Here is a 20,228-nt window from a genome sequence, read left to right on the forward strand (position 1 = left end):
TCACTTATAGGTGGGAACTGAACAATGAGATCACTTGGACAAAGGAAGGGGAACATCACACACTGGGTCCTATTGTGGGTAGGTGGAGGGGGGAAGGATAGCATTAGGTGATATACCTAATGTAAATGACGAGTTAATGGGTACAGCACCCCAACATGGCACATGTATACATATGTAACAAAGCTGCACGTTGTGCACATGTAGCCTAGAACTTAAGTTATAATAATAAATAAATAAATAAATAAATAAATAAATTACAGTGAAACATTTAAAAAGTTATTTTCTTTATAGTAATAAAAACTATTTCTTATATGCAAAAAAACTATATCTATTTTTATGAAGTTCATTACTGCCTTTTAAACTGTTCAAATATATTTTGGGATACTTTGAAAATTCCTTTCTGAAAGACTTCTGACTTCTAGTTTGATGTGTTAAACTAGAATCCCAGCTCTAGGTGCACTTTTTCACTGTGCTTGAGAAGGACATATTGTTCAACATGATTTAAATTACTTGTGAGTATACACAAAGAAAAAAAAAAAACTAATGTTTTCTGTTTAGTGCCTTTATATTCTCTTTTAAACTATTAAAAAATAAAAAGTATGACAATGTTTTCCAATACTTAAATTTTTAATTCACAAAGTATCATTTTATTCAATTTAATTGCATATTAGATGTATCTTTTGAGTTACATGAAATAGAAAATGTTTTTTAAACATTCCTATATAGACATTTTGTGCTATTTACACAGTACAGAAAGCCCTCGATGAGAATTTAGGCACATATGCTTACAAAGGAAAACATTATAATTATTAGAAAGTATGACAAAATAAATCCATGATCCTTGATTTAAATAAAACTAAAGATTATGATCATATTTCTTTCTTTAAAGGTACAAAGACAGTTAATAAAATGCTAAAGTTATAAACATTACGTGCTATGATTTTGCAGCATTAAATAGTATTACAGTTACATATGTAATAAATCTAACATTGTGCTACATTATTTTCTAAATTAAAAATTAAATAGCAAAATCAGTTTTTACAAACAAAGTTTTTAAATGTAATAAGCCAACACATAAAAATAATAAACATAGTGTTGCAGGTTAATCATGTGACTAAAAGTAATTTTGACAATGTTATTCATGAATTATTTTCACTGACTTCATAAACAAATTTTATTGTAAAAGCACAATCACGCATTGATGATTCACTGAGAATCACACAGACATTATTATGATACATGAATCAGAAGATATGCAAGTCCAAAGAATTCTCCAGTACATTCCATAGGCCAGCAAAAACATGACTTTGACAGCTTCTCTTACAATTTGTGAATGATACTTTTGCATACCAATAAATCCCAACCTGTTAGATGCTTTTGGAGATTATAGAACTTTAAGCTTACTAAACTGTTTCATTATAGGCAGTTTATATAGTGAGACTCACCTGACATTTACTTAAAATGGCTATTTCCCTATGTTTACTAAAAATAGCTATTTCTCTGAAAGTTGATTTTTGTTTATCATTTACTTGTTGCAGATGCCACTGTTGTGTCTAGGGCAGACGATCCATAACATACTTAAATGCTCTCTGCAGGCTAAATGTGTGACCAGAGAGTATTTTCTGCCTGTTATCCTGGTGAAATCATAAAAAGCACCTTCTTTCACTTTCAGTGGTTGGATGATAAATTTTAAGGCCACCCTCCCAATTTATACGTAAAATTACAAAAAAAAAGAAAAAAGAAAGAAAGAGTGCTAAGGCAAATAAATGTGTCCTGATTCCCCAGCACCACTATAGGGATATAAGAGTGGCAAAGCATGGGTTCCATAAAAATTTCATGGAATTTATGATATAACTGACCAGTTGAAAGGAATAAAATTGATATTAAAAAATACAGATTACAGATAATAGCCTTGTTTTCTAAGAAGCATGTAATTTGCAGGCCAAAGCTGTTCAACATGGCGGTTAATCCTAGGTTCTTCAGGAGGACTCCGTGAATGTGAATCTCAGCTCTAAACACTTAACAGACAGAGTGACTTTAGGCAGCTTACCTAATCTCTCTAAGCTAGAGTTTCCTCATTTATAAAAAAGTAGATATTAACTGTTTTTACAGCATAGGACCATTGTGTGGATTAAATGAACAAAACATGTCAAAGCATTTTGTACAGTGCCCATCATATGCCATGTACTAAATGTCAGTTATTATTATTCTTAGTGAAGCAGAATTCAATTGGTAAACAGGGCATGTAACTGACCTTCTGGATACAGTGCAGATACATTCCTAAGTATCATATGAAAGAAGGATCCATAATTCCATTTCCTTTTTCTCAATACTAGAGTAGGATAAATTCATGGTTAATTAATAAAAATCAAAATAGACATTACATAAATCTGTATAACTTAAGATTCTAAAATAATTGAGTCATACTTCTATTTTTCATTCATTTAATGAGTATTTATTCAGAATGTAGTACAAATAGGTCACTTTGCCTTTAATTAATACTGCGACACATACTTGATTTCCACCTATAGATGAACAATGCTAATGAGGAATAGGTCCCCAATTCCTTGCATAAATTTGTTCAATTAGACAAAACGAAAGAAACGCTTTCAGTGATCAAAACTAAACTATGAAACTGTGAAAATAATTATACGTTTTAGGATTAAATTTTAAATTGGATCTGAGATACTCTGAAGTATACTGGCAGGGGAAAGTGGAAGGAGGTTAGGGAGTGAACACAAACATCAACTCTCTACAGTACGATGTAAAGGAATACAATCGCTAAATTTCGGAGGGAACAGATACAGGGTCTTCCTCTGTCTCCCGGGCTGAAGTGCAGTGGCAATCACAGCTCAGTGCAGCCTCAAACTCCTGGGCTCAAGTAATCCTCCCGCCTCAGCTTAGTTGGAACTACAGGCAAGTACCATGCCTGGTTAATTTCTTTTTTATTTTTTGTAGAGACAGGGTCTTCTTACTCTGTTGCCCAGGCTAGTCTCAAGTTCCTATCCTCATGTGATCTATCCTCCTTGGCCTCCCAAAGTTCTGAGATTATAGGTGTGAGCCACCATCCCTGGCCTAAAATTCTTTATATTTAAAATCAATGCATTATTAGAATAAAGGATAAAAATAAGGTTTGCATTTGTACTGTCCATGAAACACGAAGAACAAGGGAAATTTAAGTAAGTTGAATGCAACATAATCTGTGTAATAGTTTAGGAATTAGACTCCTTTTGCTCAGAAGACACTAATTCATTATTAAAGAAAATATGACTGGACCTTTATACTATTCTATGTTTTTTTCAAAGTAAAAGAAGCAAATACTGAAGTTATAAAAGCTTGTTTTTCTTTATAATTTTTTTTCAATTATGATTTGTCACAATTTAGATTGTTTTTCTAAGAATAAGTAGAAATTTACAAAATTTAATTTTTATTTATACATTCATCCATTCAATACACATTTTAAGACATCTCTATTGCACCCTTGCACTGGTAGTTACAGGACAAAGAAAGAAAATAATCCAAGAGAGAGAACAACAAATGTGTATTTATAACACAGAGTAATAAACACAAATAAATGTGGAGTTATTTAAGCATGTAAGATGGTAATTGCTCTACTAGGTATGGGGGCTTCTCTAAGACACAAGATCAGATTAAAGTCTTGAAAGATAACCTGGGGTTAGTCAAGCAGGTGGAAGTGTGAAGAGCACTTTCTGAGCGGAATCTCCATGTGCCAAGTCTAGTTCAAGAGACTGGATAGAGATTAGCAATTTGGAGAATGCAATATTAAGAAATGGCAAAGGTGAGCCTACAGAGATTCCAAAGTTGCATAGTGAGGTTTGTGTTTGAGAAAGTGGACTCAGGCAGCCATGTAAAAGAGGGATTAATAGAAAAGGAGACTGAGGTAGCAAAATCAAGGCATTAGCTGTTGCAGCTGGTGAGGGCAGAGTTGGGAAGGCAATGGGGTGGATTCATGAACTATTAAAAAGGTCAAAGGAGCAGGGATTCATGACCTATAAGTGTTAATTAACACAGAAGAAGAAAATATCACAATGAGTTCTAGATCGGGGTCTGAGAAGCTAGATGTTGGGATAATAACAAAAAGACTGCAAAAGGAGATTTACACTTTGGCAAAAAAATGTGTATGAAAGTATCTGAGAATTTTATGCCATCATTAAATCTACTTATTATGCTGAAAATCCTTGTTAGCTGGAAAGACTAAGAGAATTACCCAAGGTGCCTAATATATAAACTTGAGTAGTTTTCCTACTTCAGCTTTTATGTGGCTTATTATTTGCAGTCAATTTACAGTTGGTCAGTATTAGTTAATCCATTTATCATCACTATAAGATTGGTTAATGGAAGCAGATTAAAATCCAACAGTGGTAATTTTCTAGAAGTCCTCTAGAAAGACTATAAAAAGCCAAACATCAACTTTAATTTTTGAGTACTTTTCCTATTTAAGGTTACTGAAATAAAGTATTTTTGCAAAAAAAAACAAAAAACAAAAAACAAAACAAACAAACAAAAAAACACAGTATTGCCAATTAAAAATTCAATTTACTCTTGAAATATTTCTGATTATTTTACCTTCAGGAAGCAATGCTTCTTGCTTGAAAATTGTATCAGCCTTGAAGGTTAGTGGTGGCAAAATGGAAGAATGCATACTGCAGATGGGCTACACATTTGTTGGCCTACACATTTGTTTCCTTGTGTTCTATATTCCCAGTCACAAATATACTGCTTTGAATTGTATTTAGTCAAACAGCAGATTTGACTAATATTTCCCCGAATTCAAATAGTTTAGATTAATTAAGCTGATTGGTTATCTACCATTATATAGATATCACCCAAATAATGTCAAAATAATAATTAATTAAATTAAAATAAATGCATGGACCTGAGACCAGAATAAAATGAAAACCAAGAATAAAATGAAGTTTGCCATTACTGGGATGTATTCAAGTTCAGCAAACTTACATGTGTAGTTAGGATGCTTTACAACAGAATATTGCATTTTGTTATACCAACAAAGAATTCACCAGCTTCCAAGTCACTACCTTATGTGTATTATTCATACTAGTAATAATGGTAAACATTAGTGATATAATTTTCACTACCAAAATTTTATTACATTTTTCTTAGCCAATATATGGAGTAAATTTTTATAAAGTATTTCTTTTCAAATCATTGAATTACTCCTCCCCAACCTTTAAATCCCCTAGTCGCCAAGAATCTTGGGTTCCACACCACCACTCTTCTGTTCTTAAAGTTGTTGCCCTGCGAGCAGTGCCAACACTGCACCCACCAGTTCCAAGGACACATCATGGTCATTTACCTTATCTAGCATCCTGTGGCATGATTTTAGTATTTCATTCAAGCACTGACAACTTTTCATGTCGATTCAGATTTTATAAGATTTGATTACAGTGAGTTTATAAAATATTTCAGTTATATACGCAATAGAAACAACGCATCCTATTTTTGAAGATAAGTCTAAGGCATTCACAGCAATAAAAAAGAAGTACTTTAGTACTTCTGGACTTCAGTCGAGGGAATTATTATTGTAAAGCACTAATAATACAAGTTTAGATATCTAACCAGCCATAGATACCAGGAAGCCAGGTGTTAAATCAAAGACACCAGGAAACCATGAGCCACAAAAGCATCAGTGTAGGAGTGTTTTAGGTATTACAACTATATGGACCTGTACTCTAAAACATAAACAATGGTATACCTTATGAAGTTCAAAACCCTAATTAAAGACTAATAAGCACTTTAGCCTGGTGGGGAGAGTAGTGGTTATGAGTGGAATAAAGACTGGAAAATTTGCTTTTGTAGTGACAGAGCTTTAGAGTAAGCACAGTTTTATTTATCTGCCTTAAGCCAATATTTCTGGATAAAAGGTATGTTTTTCTTGTGGAGATTGTAGAATAACTATCATTAGCAAAGGCAGAAAGTATTCAACTTAGTAAAGACATATTTTTTCACTATCCCAGAAAGATGACCTTTATATAAAAACTGTTACATATACTTCCATAGATACTAATAATAAGCATGATTTTGTAAAAAAATAACTTTCTAAGACAAATGGCAAAGGCTTTCTTTTTCATGAATTCTTTGGTTATAAACAGGTTTTGAGTGATTTTTATTCTATGAAGTATTAAGTGATTCTGCTGATATCTGTTCCGTGTGTACTCTGAAGACCAGAATATAATTAATTTTATTCTGGTCTACCACATTTATTCTGATTTACATTGCTTTTATGTAACATAATTACAGAATGAAAATATACCCTTAGATCTGAGATAGCATGTATTATTGATGAAGCTCCTCTCCTGCTGAGCATGCTGCATAAGCTTTTCATCCTTTTAAAACTAAAAACTCAGAGGTTCTTAACAGGAAGGATAAAGAAAGCTGAAATACGAACTCTGTATATCTTCCAATGATTCTCGACATGAGGTTTTGCATTCACTGGTCCAGAGATTCCTGAGTTAAATAAAGTATAATCAAATATAATTAGTGTGTTCTGGTTACTTTATAGTAACTTACTATCACTTTAGCAAAGCAAAAAATACTGGGAAGTGAGGGATCCAATCTACTGCCAAAACAAAGATCTCCTATTCTAATGTTGATGAACTAAAAATTTTGAATCTAATCAGCAAAGAAAGTTAGCATATTATATGCATAAGTTTACACCCCCAAATATATGGGAATAGATGAAACTAAAGTAACAGAAAATCCAGAAAATTTGAGAGGAAAACAAATACAGCTACATGAAAAACTGTAAAAGAAACTAGCCCATGGTGATAAAATAAAATATGTAGCCAGTGCAAAAGATTTACTTCTAGATTGGTTGCTATGTGTCCTCTGGTGGAAAAGGAAAGTATTTATTTTTGTACAACTATACTGTACATATTCCCCTATAATAGTGTAAATAAGCATATTTGAGCACATCATAAATGACCAGATCTTTTACGGAACTAAAAAAAAAGTAACTAATAGGTAGCCTATGTATATTGAATTTTACCTTTTATTTGGAATATCATTCAGAAGTAACTTACATTTTTTCTATGCCTGGGGACATTATTTTCTATACCATTGCTATCATCTGATTTCCTGTACAGAAAACAAAAAAGAAAATTACTAAATGTTTGTATTATATAAAATTAAGTAAGTACATCACTGATATGGCTATCAGGTTAAAATGTAAAATGTCAATACAGACAGAATTCTTTCTTCCTAAAAATATTTTACTTACAATGTTGAATTTATTTTTATGGCATTGCTTGAAGAGGAGCCGTAACCACAAATGATAGTGATAAAGGCTTGTTGATTTTGTGCACAGGGAGAATTGCTTCTGCCTAAGCATGAGTGAGGACTTGGGCATAAAGACCATAACTTATGTGTGGTTTTGGAAACATGCAAGGTAATAGCCAATTAGGAGGTCAGCCAACATGTGTGATATTGGTGCTATACATTTGTGTGCTTATTACACTGAATTAGAGGTTAAAAATGGTTCTTTTTCCACCCAAAGTTTATCACAGCAGGAGTACAAATGTGGGCCTCAGATTCTAAAGATTGACTAAAACTAAATAACCAGTATGCATAATGAATACATTGCCCTTCAAGGTCTTGGGGGCAGGCTTCAATTATCAAATCATAATGCATATCATAAGACAGTGTTACTTATAATTAACAGATAATATTTTCTAAAAAAAAGAAATCCCACCTGAGTGCTTCTTTTTCTTTTGTGTGTACTCTTCAGAAGCAGAATAATGGCCACTAAGAAAACACCTCAGCAACTATTGCAAGAAATGGTTTGAGGGGCACCAAAAAGCTCATTGTTCTGAATGAGTTCAAGTGCCCTTGATATTTGTATGCAATCTAAAGATAGTGAAATAACCTAAAGATAAGAAAAACTAAACACCTTCAGTGATCCTTATGGTGCTGTATAAGATGAGCAAAATGAAGTATATTAACCCAATTTTCAGAAAAAAAAAATTCATCTTTTACACTACAGATTGAATCCATTTTACATTGTTCAGAAGTGATGGTCCATTCCACACTGTTCTGGCACCATCCTTTCAGAGTGTGTTTTAAATCAGAATGCAACCTCCAAATGTGAGCTCAGAGGAATGGTTAGAGACAGTGGGAGGCAGAGCTCAGAGAATAAAGGAACCCGAGCAAGGTTCTGTCTTCAAATATGTCAATGACTGTCACGTTTGTTATATGATGCTAAGAACAAGAAAAAGGCCAACACATGGAAATAGGAAAGATTAAAAGTTCAAATCAACATAAATGTCGACGCTCTCCAGAAAGAGAAGGGATTCCTTTGGGAGAGATACAATTCCCTTCCAACTATAGGTGTCTATGATTCTAAGACAATGCTGCTTTTCTCTATCTGGTGTTATAGGATTTCTGATGTAGTTATTTTGTGCCCTTAACGTGGAAGCTCATATCATATTGGTTTATTTTACCAGCCTATGTGAACTGAGTGAACATGATTATTTGAATAATGTCTACAAACATCTAAATGACAACTGTCTACTCCACTCCTGCTATTTGTGCCTGTAACACTCTCTCCATAGAGCTCCTGTTGGCTGATAAACTCTAAGTGCCATTTTGTGTTGGTAATAGTTGCTCGGGCCTTCCACTTCTCAAGTTTCTTGCGGCAACTTTAATCTAGCCTCGTTTTCCTGGCCCCCAGCCCTTGGCTCTATTGTTCAGGCGTTAATCCCAGTGTTAGACACCTCTGTCACTGGCCTCCGTACTCAGTTCTCCGGCTTGGAGGAATTCGGAACTCCCATCTTTGCCAAACTAAATTACATCCGTGGTGATTTTATTTCCAGATCTCCTCATGCTTAACTCTAAACAAAGGCTGTGTAAGAGAACCTGTGGCACAATTTGTGTTCTCTGAATAACTAAGAGAATTCTAGGCCAGTGATTTTCAACAGACAGAAGATCAAAACCATTCGTAGATGTTTTCAAGAAATACAGATGCCGTAGCCCCAACCCAAGAGATTCTGATCCAGGAGATTCAGCAAGGTCTGAGCAACTGTATCTTTAAAGAGACTCTTAAGTGATCAAAAATAGCCAGGCTTGAGAACCATTGCTTTAAAAAAATAATATTAAATACTTCTGATGGTTACTGTACACCTTCTGTGCACCAAAACCTATGCTACGCATTTACACATATATAATATTCATTCCATCCAACAAGCTCATATGGTAAGTACTATTATTAAATCCATTTTGTAGAGAAGACAGCTGAAGTACAGAGAAGTGCAGGTAGTAAGTGATGAAGAAGAATTCTCACGGAGGCAGGCAGACTTGGAATGCCACTTTTCACCACCACATGGACATATACAGAAAATACTCCTCTGCTTTTTTTCCCCCAACTGCAAACATTTCATTCAATTTTATATTTCCCTATATTTTACTCAAGTGAAAATTAATCTGTAAAAAATAATACTTACAGCTGTTCAGTCTGCTCAAATTCTTTCCCCTCATCTGTGTAACAAAAGAAGAATTTGACTATGAAGTTGGTTTGTCATTTTTATGGAACATATATGCTCAATTAAACCTCCTTCCTATGTAAGAAAGTACTATGCTGTTTCTCCTGTTTGGAATGAAGGAGAGACATGCTACCTTAGACACCTATACCTCCTTCATCTGCACTACAGACCTTATCTGCATTTCTGATCAAACATAGTTTAGTGGCTTGGTATTTTCAAAAACATGACTGCTTAGTTTGTCATTACTTAAATCATTAAAATTTAGTACAAAATCAGGAAAGAAAACAGGATGTAAGGTCAATTTTCTCGAGGATTATTGCTTTATCAACCTGTAACCCATCAGGCACAGGCTGCAAAAATAGGAAATGACAGGACAGTCTCTCTTCAATGAGAACTCTGGAATGGTTAATAAAATATTTTTTTTAAATGATAATCTAAGTGAAAGAAAAACTGTTTCTTTGAGACTTTTTATATTAAAATCATAGATTTTTCTAATAATCCAGGGCCAGAATACATATCACCTAACTGGTACTTAGGTACCAGTAGCACCAAAAAAAGGCGGGGGGGTTAGGGGTGAGGTGGGGAAGAGAAAGAAAAAAGGCACTTTTATTTTCAGGAATTGAAACAGGAAGACCATTGATACATGTTTCTACCTCACTGTCACCATTGTTGTAAACCTAAATACTGCTCCAAATAAGAAAATGAAGATTTTCCCCAAAAATCCTAAAGTCATTGCAATGTATCAAATCATAATCCATATAAGTAAATGATACTTATAATTAACTGATAATACTTTCTAAAAAAAACAAAAAACAAAAAGTAATCCCACCTGAGTGCTTCTTTTTCTTTTGTGTGTACTTTTCACAAAGCAGAATGGCGGCCACTAAAAGAACCACTTCAGCTACTATTGCAAGAAATGGTTTGAGGGGCACCAAATAGCTCAGCACCACAAGCTCAATGTGTTCTTCACTCTCGCCTACTTGGAATAGTGCATGGCACCAGTAAGATCCCCCATCTTCCTCCAAAAGTTGTGTTATCTTCAGCTTTGTTTCATTAGCATATGTTCCATTGATCACATATTTATTCATTTGAACACCAACAGGAACCTAATATAAGGAGACATTAAAATCCATTCCTATCATAGTACATAAAAGATACATGATGTAGTTTCTGAGTGAAAGCTATAAGATAATGCCAACAATATTGCTTACTAGAGAAAAGCATATTAAAATGTATGAGAGGTTATCTATAACAGACTTAAGTCTTATCAGAGTTTGATCTCCCAGGGAACAAACAAAGAAAACATGTATACATTGCTATAAGGATTTAGCGGTGAATGTTTAAAACTACAAAGAAGCAAGTAGGTCATCATGGCTAAATATTATAGAAGAACTAAAAACAGAAAAATCCCAAACATCTGAGTCTCACATTCCTATCCTTGCCTAGTGCTTTAGTCAAAGTACTTTTTCCTTCACAAGCACAGGCACATATTTAAACAACTACCACCCTGAAAGCTACTATTTCTGATAATTCCTATAAAGGAAAATTGCTCACTCCGACAATGTGATTTCCCCAGGCTAGAAATGAAGATGAAACTTTCAGGCCTTTGGAGGTGATGTAGATAGAATGGAGGGGACCCCCTGTGAGCCTGGGATCCAAAGTGAACTGTACACCTTCTGCCTTTTCATATCCGAATTTCTTTCTCTCTCAGGTAAGCTGGCTTCTAAGAGTTGCTGGGTTTTCCACAGCCTCACAAGGTGACATACTAAGCTATTTCGGGCTGTTTTATTTAATCTATTTAAATTAAATTTTATTCCCAAGCCATTTGATGCTTTCCCTGCTCCATCACTCAACCGCACTGTTCAATAAGTGGTAATCTGCATACAAATATTCTCAGAGCTTATCAAAGGAAGAACTGTCTATGAATATATTATTTGTGCAAAAAAAATTACAGCAACCTGGCACCATGTGCACAGCACTGCCTGGGATGTTTGGTACAGATTGGTCAGAGCTAATCAATCAAAATACCATATTTTTAATAAGTACCCAGCTGATTCTGACGCACATGGTTGGTCTACATTTTGAAAAGGCATTTGTGCTCAAGTTTTGACCTGCCCCCTGTTCCCCACACTTTTCTCACACCCTAATATGACTCATGCTTAGAGTCAAATTAAGAGGATAATGACTAGTATAGCATTATAGACGGAAGCACCAGTACGTCTAAAATGACATTTTCAACATCGGATATAATTAGATGAAGGGTAATGTTTTTCACGTATTGTCGTACCACGTACAGATCAATAAATAAAGCTGTGTATTTCAAATACCACAGTTGACATTTGTTTTTACAAAATTACACTTTTTTAAAAAAATTACATATACACAATGATTGCCTTTCCTCATCATCCATCAGAAGACAAGCAGCAGTAGGAATGGCTTTAGTCTGCATCTACGGGATTTTGTTGGAGCTATTTCATTGAAAAACTGAACCTGTTAGCACAGAATAAGTCACACTCCCTTCTGAGTCATTTATCTGTCATCCTTCAATAGTCTATAATAACACCAATTTTGTCTAAGAAAGAATTTAATATTTCATTGTAACATCTACACTGTCTCACATGTTCCTTCTACAATTATAGCTTGCCTTTAACGGGACTTCAAATTGTAATGTTTATTAGTGCCAGGGCAAAGGAAGGGTGTCTCCTAAAGGACAATGTCCTACATTTTCCTGCCATTAGAGGCTATTTGGGGAGAAGAAAGGAAACCAGAAATTATTTACAAAATACTCATGTTTTTCTTAATATCAGCTCTCTGAATAGTGATTTCTCTTAGTAAAAAGGGAATTAAAAGTATTTGGCTTCTCTCAGGTATCTTGAAAAGGCCAATGACAATTACTGATAGAACTCAAGATGTAATATTAAGTTACAAAGTTTTCATAATTTTCTCAAATAGTGCCATTATTTTCCATTCTATCACAGATGTTTCAGGAGACAGAATCCCAAAAAGGTGGCTAGCGTTTTTTCTAGTTACTTTCACGGAATGATTTTTAAAAAGAATCTTTTCTAATGGAGTTATTTCTAAACTAGGCAACTATTCACAAAATGTAATTTCTTTTCAAAGAATGTAATTAAATTGTTAAACTTAAAAAACAAAGTACCAGCTAATGAAACGTTAAGAGTATCTTCATATGTATAATGTAAACATGCCAAAAACCATCAAATGAAAACTCCGTTTGTCACTGCTCTTTCTTTATGAACATAAGCTAAAGAACAATATAACAAAAGTATAAATCATCTTAGGAATGTTGAGTCTGTTACAATCTTGTTATTAAATAAATGTTTTTTGTTTTTGTTGTTTTCTTCAAATCAAGGAACCATCTTACCTTTATACTCCCATTAGTACTGTACCAGGTCCAATTTAAAGGAAAACAATTTTGACATTTACATGTCAAGACAGTAGAATCCCCTACGTAAGAGATCAATGGCTTGTTTTTCCCATGAAGTTCAGGGACTGAGAATAAAATAGAGAAATGTATGTTACTGAAAGAGTTTAGGTAAAGGAAATGCATTAAATGTGCAGATACTGTCACCTTTCATTTTTTCATTACATTATTTTACATACTTTCAGTTATATATAAATGAAACTAATTTATACTAGTTAGGGTGTAGTTAGCAGTAATAATAATAGTAGACAGATTCAATATAATTGTCTCCAATGTATAGAAATGGAAGGTCTTCTATTACTGAGCCTAACAACAAAAGTATTGTTCCTTTTTGGATAAGTTACATGTTTTGGATAAAAAAAGAGGCTTCACGTTTTCAAAGCCCTGTTCTTTCTTCCCACTTACTAAGCTACCTTAGAGTAATTATTTTCTTCAAAGTTTTAACCTCAGGTAGCCTTTGAGTGAGAAGATAAAATTTCCAGGATAGGAAATCTTTAGTTGATACTAATTTATTAAAAGCCAGCAAAGAGTTAGAGAAGGTGGGAACAAGGAACAAAGGAAAATTGACAAAAAGAGAACAGTGTAAAACAGAAAATAAGATTTAAAAATGATTTCATGTGATTTTGTAAAAAATATATATACACTAATATCCATTATGATAAATTTCCTAGTCAAGGAAGTTTGAAGTAGATTCCATTAGAAACAGAATACAAATGAGCACTGAATTTAGAAAAAAAATAAGTTTTAAGGATGTAAATAACTTGGTAAAGAATAGTAAAACGTAAGAGCATAAACAGTACAATGAAAAGCCTACATGGTGCAATCAGTTCCTTCTGATTGACCTAGAAGGATGCATTATAGAAGGTACACTTACATTGAAGATATAGACTCATCAACTAAGATTATTTTAATTTTTTTCTTTTACTTCTTCAAATTTTAGCAGGATTTTGCTTTTTTTGGTTTTGTATGTCTGTGTGTGTGCCATATGCGTGTGTCTGTGTGTTTACTTTTTTCATTTATATGTTTAGTTTGCCAGTAGGGAAAGAATGGATGAAATTATGTCAACTAAAGACCTGCAGATAAGCAGAGATTGGAGCTTTGCTAAAATAGGGATTCTTTGCTGAAGTCACAAGGTTCCCTATAACCTGAAAGGAAGAGCAGCCACACTTCTTGACTTCCACGTGAAGAGGCACAAGATGCATTAGTGCATTACAAGGGCAACGACCTCTACGGCCCTGTTAGGCTCACCTTAAAACAAATGCTGCTTTGGAGTGCAGGCTTTGTATTAGACACTAAAGAGTTAAGGACACAGTTTCCTCTTTCTCAGGTTGTTTATCTCCCAGATATCCTATTTCTCAATCTCCACGTTTCTTTCTGGCAATTGAGTCATGCTTTAGCAGGAAAATATGTGTTGAAATAGGTTCAAAATACCAAAATTTACCCACAGGCTAAAAATAAAATGTGGAAGAAAGGTAATTCTTGGGGAAAAAATCGGCAGAATATACACTGTTTTTCAGTATTCCTCGAAGAGCCACCTGCTTGGGAAGCATACTGGAATCTGCAAGGGGCTTTTCAAGAAAGTTGAGTATTCTATGAGATTTGATAAGGAACATATGATTATGTTATTAAACCATCCCAACTAAATATTAAGATCAGGCTGTAAATTGCAGGAAACTGACAATGACTGAGTGACAACATGGAAAAGCTGAAACCAAAATTCTGTTTTCTTGCCATCTCTTCAGTTTTCTTGATTAACCCCTAGACTAATGACTAAAATACCATAAACCATGCTTTTGTTCTGCTATATATGGCTAATAACAGCAGTGTGGATTTAAATTACAAAATACACTATGTTTAGGGAACATGACATTTGTTTGGACTATTCTGGGATTTGGGGCCATAGCTTATGTTTGGAAATATTTATTAATATAAGGACAGTGAGACAGTATTCGAATGTGCCCTGTTGACCTTTTAAGAGTTTGCATAAAGTAGGATGCATAAGAGTGCTGGGGTTGGAATAAACCAGGTTTGAAGGTGGTGAAATTGCTGATTCAGGCTAGTGTCTAGGAAGACGGGGTTTGGATATACCCAGTGAAAGTAACAGCTCTCTGGAGTTGTAAAATTGGAAACTATATTCATATATTCATGAACTAGAACAAACTGGCCTAAATGTCATATTGGTTCAAAGACTTTTAGGTATCACCAAATTAGGAAAAAAGATTACTTCATGTAGTAAAAAAATGCTAACTATACTTCAACATTGGGATCCAGAGCTGAAGTCCCAGCTGATTCTATTATGCTACCTTTTCATACTTTGAATGTTTAGATACTTCCAGGGAAAGACATATAGTTGAGCTATGACAGGCTTCACTGCATTTGGTACTATCAAAATCTCATCATGACTTCCAAAAAGTTCTTGTTCTTTACCAATTATATTTCTGCATACTTTCTACTAAGAGACTGTAACACTGATAAATATTATGGAAGCTTTCAACAACCACTCAGAATATTTGACCCACTACTGAGAAACACTATAGACCATCACTCATCTTTCTCTTTCTTGGGTGGCAAGTAATCAGCAACATATTAGCAGTCACAAACTCCCAGTGTACACTTTTGCTGTCTCCTCTGTCCTGGCATCAACAGTGAAACACAAAGTCAGCAGGTTTTTGTGCACTGAGCTAATCATAATCTTGAGGGACGTTTACAACCTTGTAGTAGTAAATCAACCAGCACCCATAAAGACAGCAGCAGGGTCTTTGCTGATGAATTGTTCTGAAGACTCAGGCTCATGCACTATAGGTGGCTCATGTAGTCAATGGCAGAAAAATTTATCTTTGGCTCAATTTAAAATAGAGAATAAAACAGGCTTTTCGTCTACATGCAGTTGTAAGGCTTCTAAGAAAAGATTATTCTTCTTAGGAAAAAACATTAAGTAAACCATATGGAGAAATAATAGGACATTTATAAAAATATATACCATTTTATAAGCCTTTCAGACCTATTAAATAACTATAATATGAATAATGTACAGATGTCTTTAAATACTACTCAAGTAAAATTATTTCTCTAAGCAATATTCAATTTAGATGAATTATAGAGAATTTTTATTTTACCAAGGAAGATTTGAAAGGACCCAATTTATTAATTTTATAAATATCTTCAAGATATAATACATACTTAAAAGTTACATTAATGTTAAATGGGCATTAAAATAAATTAGCTAACCTAAACTGCTTCAAGACAACTAGAAAACGAAAAAAAGTAAATATTCAGTGATTCTTTGCTTTCCTTAAAGCCTTGATTTAAATCCTAGGCCTTGGGTCAACGCTGCTGACACCAGCCAAAATCAGCTTAGTTATGTCAAAACAGTTGGAGGATCAAGAGACCTTCCGTGTGAATACTTGCAATTCAACGTATTGGTATGTTGGAAAGTAAAATGCTTGTTAATCTTCACATTAGACACAAGAATGATCAATTCCACATAATAATTTAAGTAACCATCAAAACTAATGAGAAAAATGTGTTATCTTCAATAATGAAAGCAGGTATGACTAGTATATATTTCCAGAGTACAATGTCTTAGAAAAAAAAAAGGAAAACAGTGTTTAAAGTTGAGTATCTTGGGAGCACATTAAGTCACAAGATTCTGTGAGCATTTCCTCAGAATTTGTAAGCCTTCTTTACATATTTATTAAAAACTCAATAAAACATGTTCACTGAAATTTTGTGTGTTCAACATTATTTTAGCTCATTGGGAAGAAAAAGAAAGAAAGCAAAAAGAAAGAGAAAGGGAGGAAAAAAGGAAGGAAGGAGGAAGGAAGGGAGGGAAGGAAATGAACCTAAAAGGTGGGAGGGAAGAAAGGACAGAAAAAGACAGGGAAAGGAAAAGAGAGATAAGGAAAGAGGAGGGGAAGGGAAGATGGGGCAGAGGAGGGAAAAATGAAACACAGAAGGAAAAGGAAACTGAAAGGAAATGTATATGGTGTTATCTAGTCCTTCACTAAGTTAAAGGCAAATGGAGGGGAAAAAGTTAAGAAAAGAATATACATGACTAAAATAATCAAAGAATGATACTAGTTTCTGCTTTTGGAGAGATCAAGATATATAAATACAATAATTTATTATATTCACCACATTGGAACAATTACAAAGCCATAAAATTAAAATGACTCTGTGAGTGGAGAAGGGACACAGTGAGGGACACAGGAATGAACCACTAGATCACGACAATGGTGAAGCATGCTATTATGCTATTGATGGAGCCTTCAGAATAGCATCCACATTCTGTCACAGCAGACAGTCGGGCTTTAGGAGTTTTAGGAAAAGTTACAACAATTTTCATGTTTCCTGGGAAATTAGTGCAAAGCAGAGTCCAAGGTAGTTAATATGGCAACAGATTGCATTTCCCAAATACCAGCACGATACTATGGTTCATTAATCACCACAAAATACTGGGTTTTTCATAATGATAATTATATAACTCAAACAATCAGTCTTTATTATGAGATTGAGACCTTCTTGAGTTTTGGTTTAATAATGGTAACAATAAAATATTTTAATTTGTTTGTTTCCAAGGAAGAGAAATGATATTCTGGGGCTTGTATATATCTGTAAACATCCTTACTTGCTGAGATAAAAAGTAGGCAACCCTTTATGCATCTCCGTATTATTTTTCAAGTTTTATGGATCCTAAAATCCCATGTCAAGGGCACCCAAGATGGCCAAATAGGAACAGCTCCAGCCTCCAGCTCCCATTGTGAGCAACACAGAAGATGGGTGATTTCTGCATTTTCAACTGAGGTACCGGGTTCATCTCACTGGGGCATGTCCAACAGTCGGTGCTGATTAGTGGATGCAGCCCAACCAGGAAGAGCTGAAGCAGGGCGAGGAATTGCCTCACCTGGGAAGTGCAAGGGGGAAGGAAATTCCTTTTCCTAGCCAAGGGACACTGAGACACACAACACCTGGAAAATCGGGTAACTCCCACCCTACTACTGCGCTTTACCAGGGGTCTTAGCAAACGGCACACCAGGAGATTATAATCCACACCTGGCCCGGAGGGTTCCCATGCCCACGTAGCATCCCTCATTGCTAGCACAGCAGTCTGAGATCTAACTGCAAGGCGGCAGTAAGGCTGGGGGAAGGGCGCCCGCCATTGCTGAGGCTTAAGCAGGTAAACAAAGCCGCCTGGAAGCATGAACTGGGAGGAGCCCACCACAGCTCAAGGAGGCCTGCCTGCCTCTATAGACTCCAACTCTGGGGAGAGGGCATAGGTAAACAGAAAGCAGCAGAAAGCTCTGCAGATGTAATGTCCCTGTCTGACAACTTTGAAGAGAGCAGTGGTTCTCCCAGCACGGAGGTTGAGATCTGAGAACAGACAGACTGCCTGCTCAAGTGGGTCCCTGACCCCTGAGCAGCGTAACTGGGAGACATCCCTCACTAGGTGAAGACCAACATCTCACACTTCACACAGCTGAGTACACCTCTGAGACAAAGTTTCCAGAGGAAGAATCAGATAGCAACACTTGCTGTTCAGCAATATTCTATCTTGTGCAGGCTCTGCTGCTGATACCCAGGCAAACAGGGTCTGGAGTCGACCTCAAGCAAACTCCAACAGACCTGCAGCTGAGGGTCCTAACTGTTAGAAGAAAAACTAACAAACAGAAAGGACACCCACACCAAAACCATCAGTACGACACCATCATCAGAGATCAAAGGCAGATAAAACCACAAAGATAGGGAAAAAACAGTGCAGAAAAGCTGGAAATTAAAAAATTCAGAGTGCATCTCCCCCTTCAAAGGAATGCAGCTCATCCCCAGCGATGGAACAAAGCTGGATGGAGAATGACTTTGATGAGTTGAGAGAAGAAGGCTTCAGTCGATCAAACTTCTCAGAGTTAAAGGAGGAACTATGTACCCAGGCCAAAGAAACTAAAAACCTTGAAAAAAGAATTGAAGAATGGATAACTAGAATAACCAATGCAGAGAAGTACATAAACGAACTGATAGAGATGAAAACCATGACATGAGAACTACGTGACAAATGCACAAGCTTCAGTAACCGACTCGATCAACTGGAAGAAACAGTATCAGCGATTGAAGATCAAATGAATGAAATGAAGCGAGAAGACAAGTTTGGAGAAAAAAGAGTAAAAAGAAATGAACAAAGCCTCCAAGAAGTATGGGATTATGTGAAAAGACAAAATCTACCTCTGATTCGTGTGCCTGAAAGTGACAGAGAGAATGGAACCAAGTTGGAAAACACTCTGCAGGATATAATCCAGGAGAACTTCCCCAACCTAGCAAGGCAGGCCAACATTCAAATTCAGGAAATACAGAGAACACCACAAAGATACTCCTCGAGAAGAGCAACTCCAAGACACATAACTGTCAGATTCACCAAAGTTGAAATGAGGGAAAAAATGTTAAGGGCAGCCAGAGGGAAAGGTCGGGTTACACACAAAGGAAAGCCCATCAGACTAACAGCAGATCTGTCGGCAGAAATTCTCCAAGCTAGAAGAGAGTGGGGGCCAATATTCAACATTCTTAAAGAAAAGAATTTTCAACCCAGAATTTCATATTCAGCCACACTAAGCTTCATAAGTGAAGGAGAAATAAAATCCTTTATAGACAAGCAAATGCTGAGAGATTTTGTCACCGCCAGGCTTGCTCTAAAAGAGATGCTGAAGGAAGCACTAAACATGGAAAGGAACAACCAGTACCAGCCATTGGAAAAACCATGCCAAAATGTAAAGACCATCGAGGCTACGAAGAAACTTCATCAACTAACGAGCAAAATAACCAGCTAATATGATAATGACAGGATCAAGTTCACACGTACCAATATTAGCCTCAAATGTAAATGGACTAAATGGTCCAATTAAAAGACACAGACTGGCAAATTGGATAAAGAGCCAAGATCCATCAGTTTGCTATATTCAGGATACCCATCTCACATCCAGAGACATATATAGGCTCAAAATAAAGGGATGGAGGAAGATCTTCCAAGCACATGGAAAACAAAAAAAGTAGGGGTTGCAATCCTAGTCTCGATAAAACAGGCTTTAAACCAACAAAGATCAAAAGAGACAAAGAAGACCATTACATAATGGTAAAGGGATCAATTCAACAAGAAGAGCTAACTATCCTAACTATATATGCACCCAATACAGGAGCACCCAGATTCATAGCAAGTCCTTAGAGACTTACAAAGAGACCTAGACTCCCATACAATAATAATGGGAGATTTCAACACCCCACTGTCAACA

At 35.4% G+C, this 20,228-nt stretch overlaps 1 protein-coding gene across 2 annotated transcripts in view; it reads right to left on the reverse strand.

Moving 5' to 3' along the window:
• Nucleotides 1-608: 608 nt before the first annotated feature.
• LOC116268492 (embigin-like) overlaps nt 609-20,228 on the reverse strand; it is a 54,760-nt gene continuing 35,140 nt past the window's right edge. The window contains exons 5-10 of one of the 2 annotated variants that reach the window (XM_031661428.1): nt 12,898-13,025; nt 10,345-10,621; nt 9,477-9,510; nt 7,062-7,116; nt 6,428-6,486; nt 609-2,332 (exon numbers count right to left, since the gene is read on the reverse strand). In XM_031661428.1, the coding sequence (XP_031517288.1) occupies nt 6,469-6,486; nt 7,062-7,116; nt 9,477-9,510; nt 10,345-10,621; nt 12,898-13,025 (512 nt within the window). In that variant the 3' untranslated portion in view covers nt 609-2,332; nt 6,428-6,468. Of the gene's footprint in view, nt 6,487-7,061; nt 7,117-9,476; nt 9,511-10,344; nt 10,622-12,897; nt 13,026-20,228 lie in introns of both variants that reach the window. The other variant, XM_031661427.1, reaches the window with a different exon arrangement.

The sequence above is a fragment of the Papio anubis genome, unplaced genomic scaffold (assembly GCF_008728515.1).
Source record: "Papio anubis isolate 15944 unplaced genomic scaffold, Panubis1.0 scaffold151, whole genome shotgun sequence".
In the NCBI taxonomy this organism is placed as follows: Eukaryota; Metazoa; Chordata; class Mammalia; order Primates; family Cercopithecidae; genus Papio; species Papio anubis.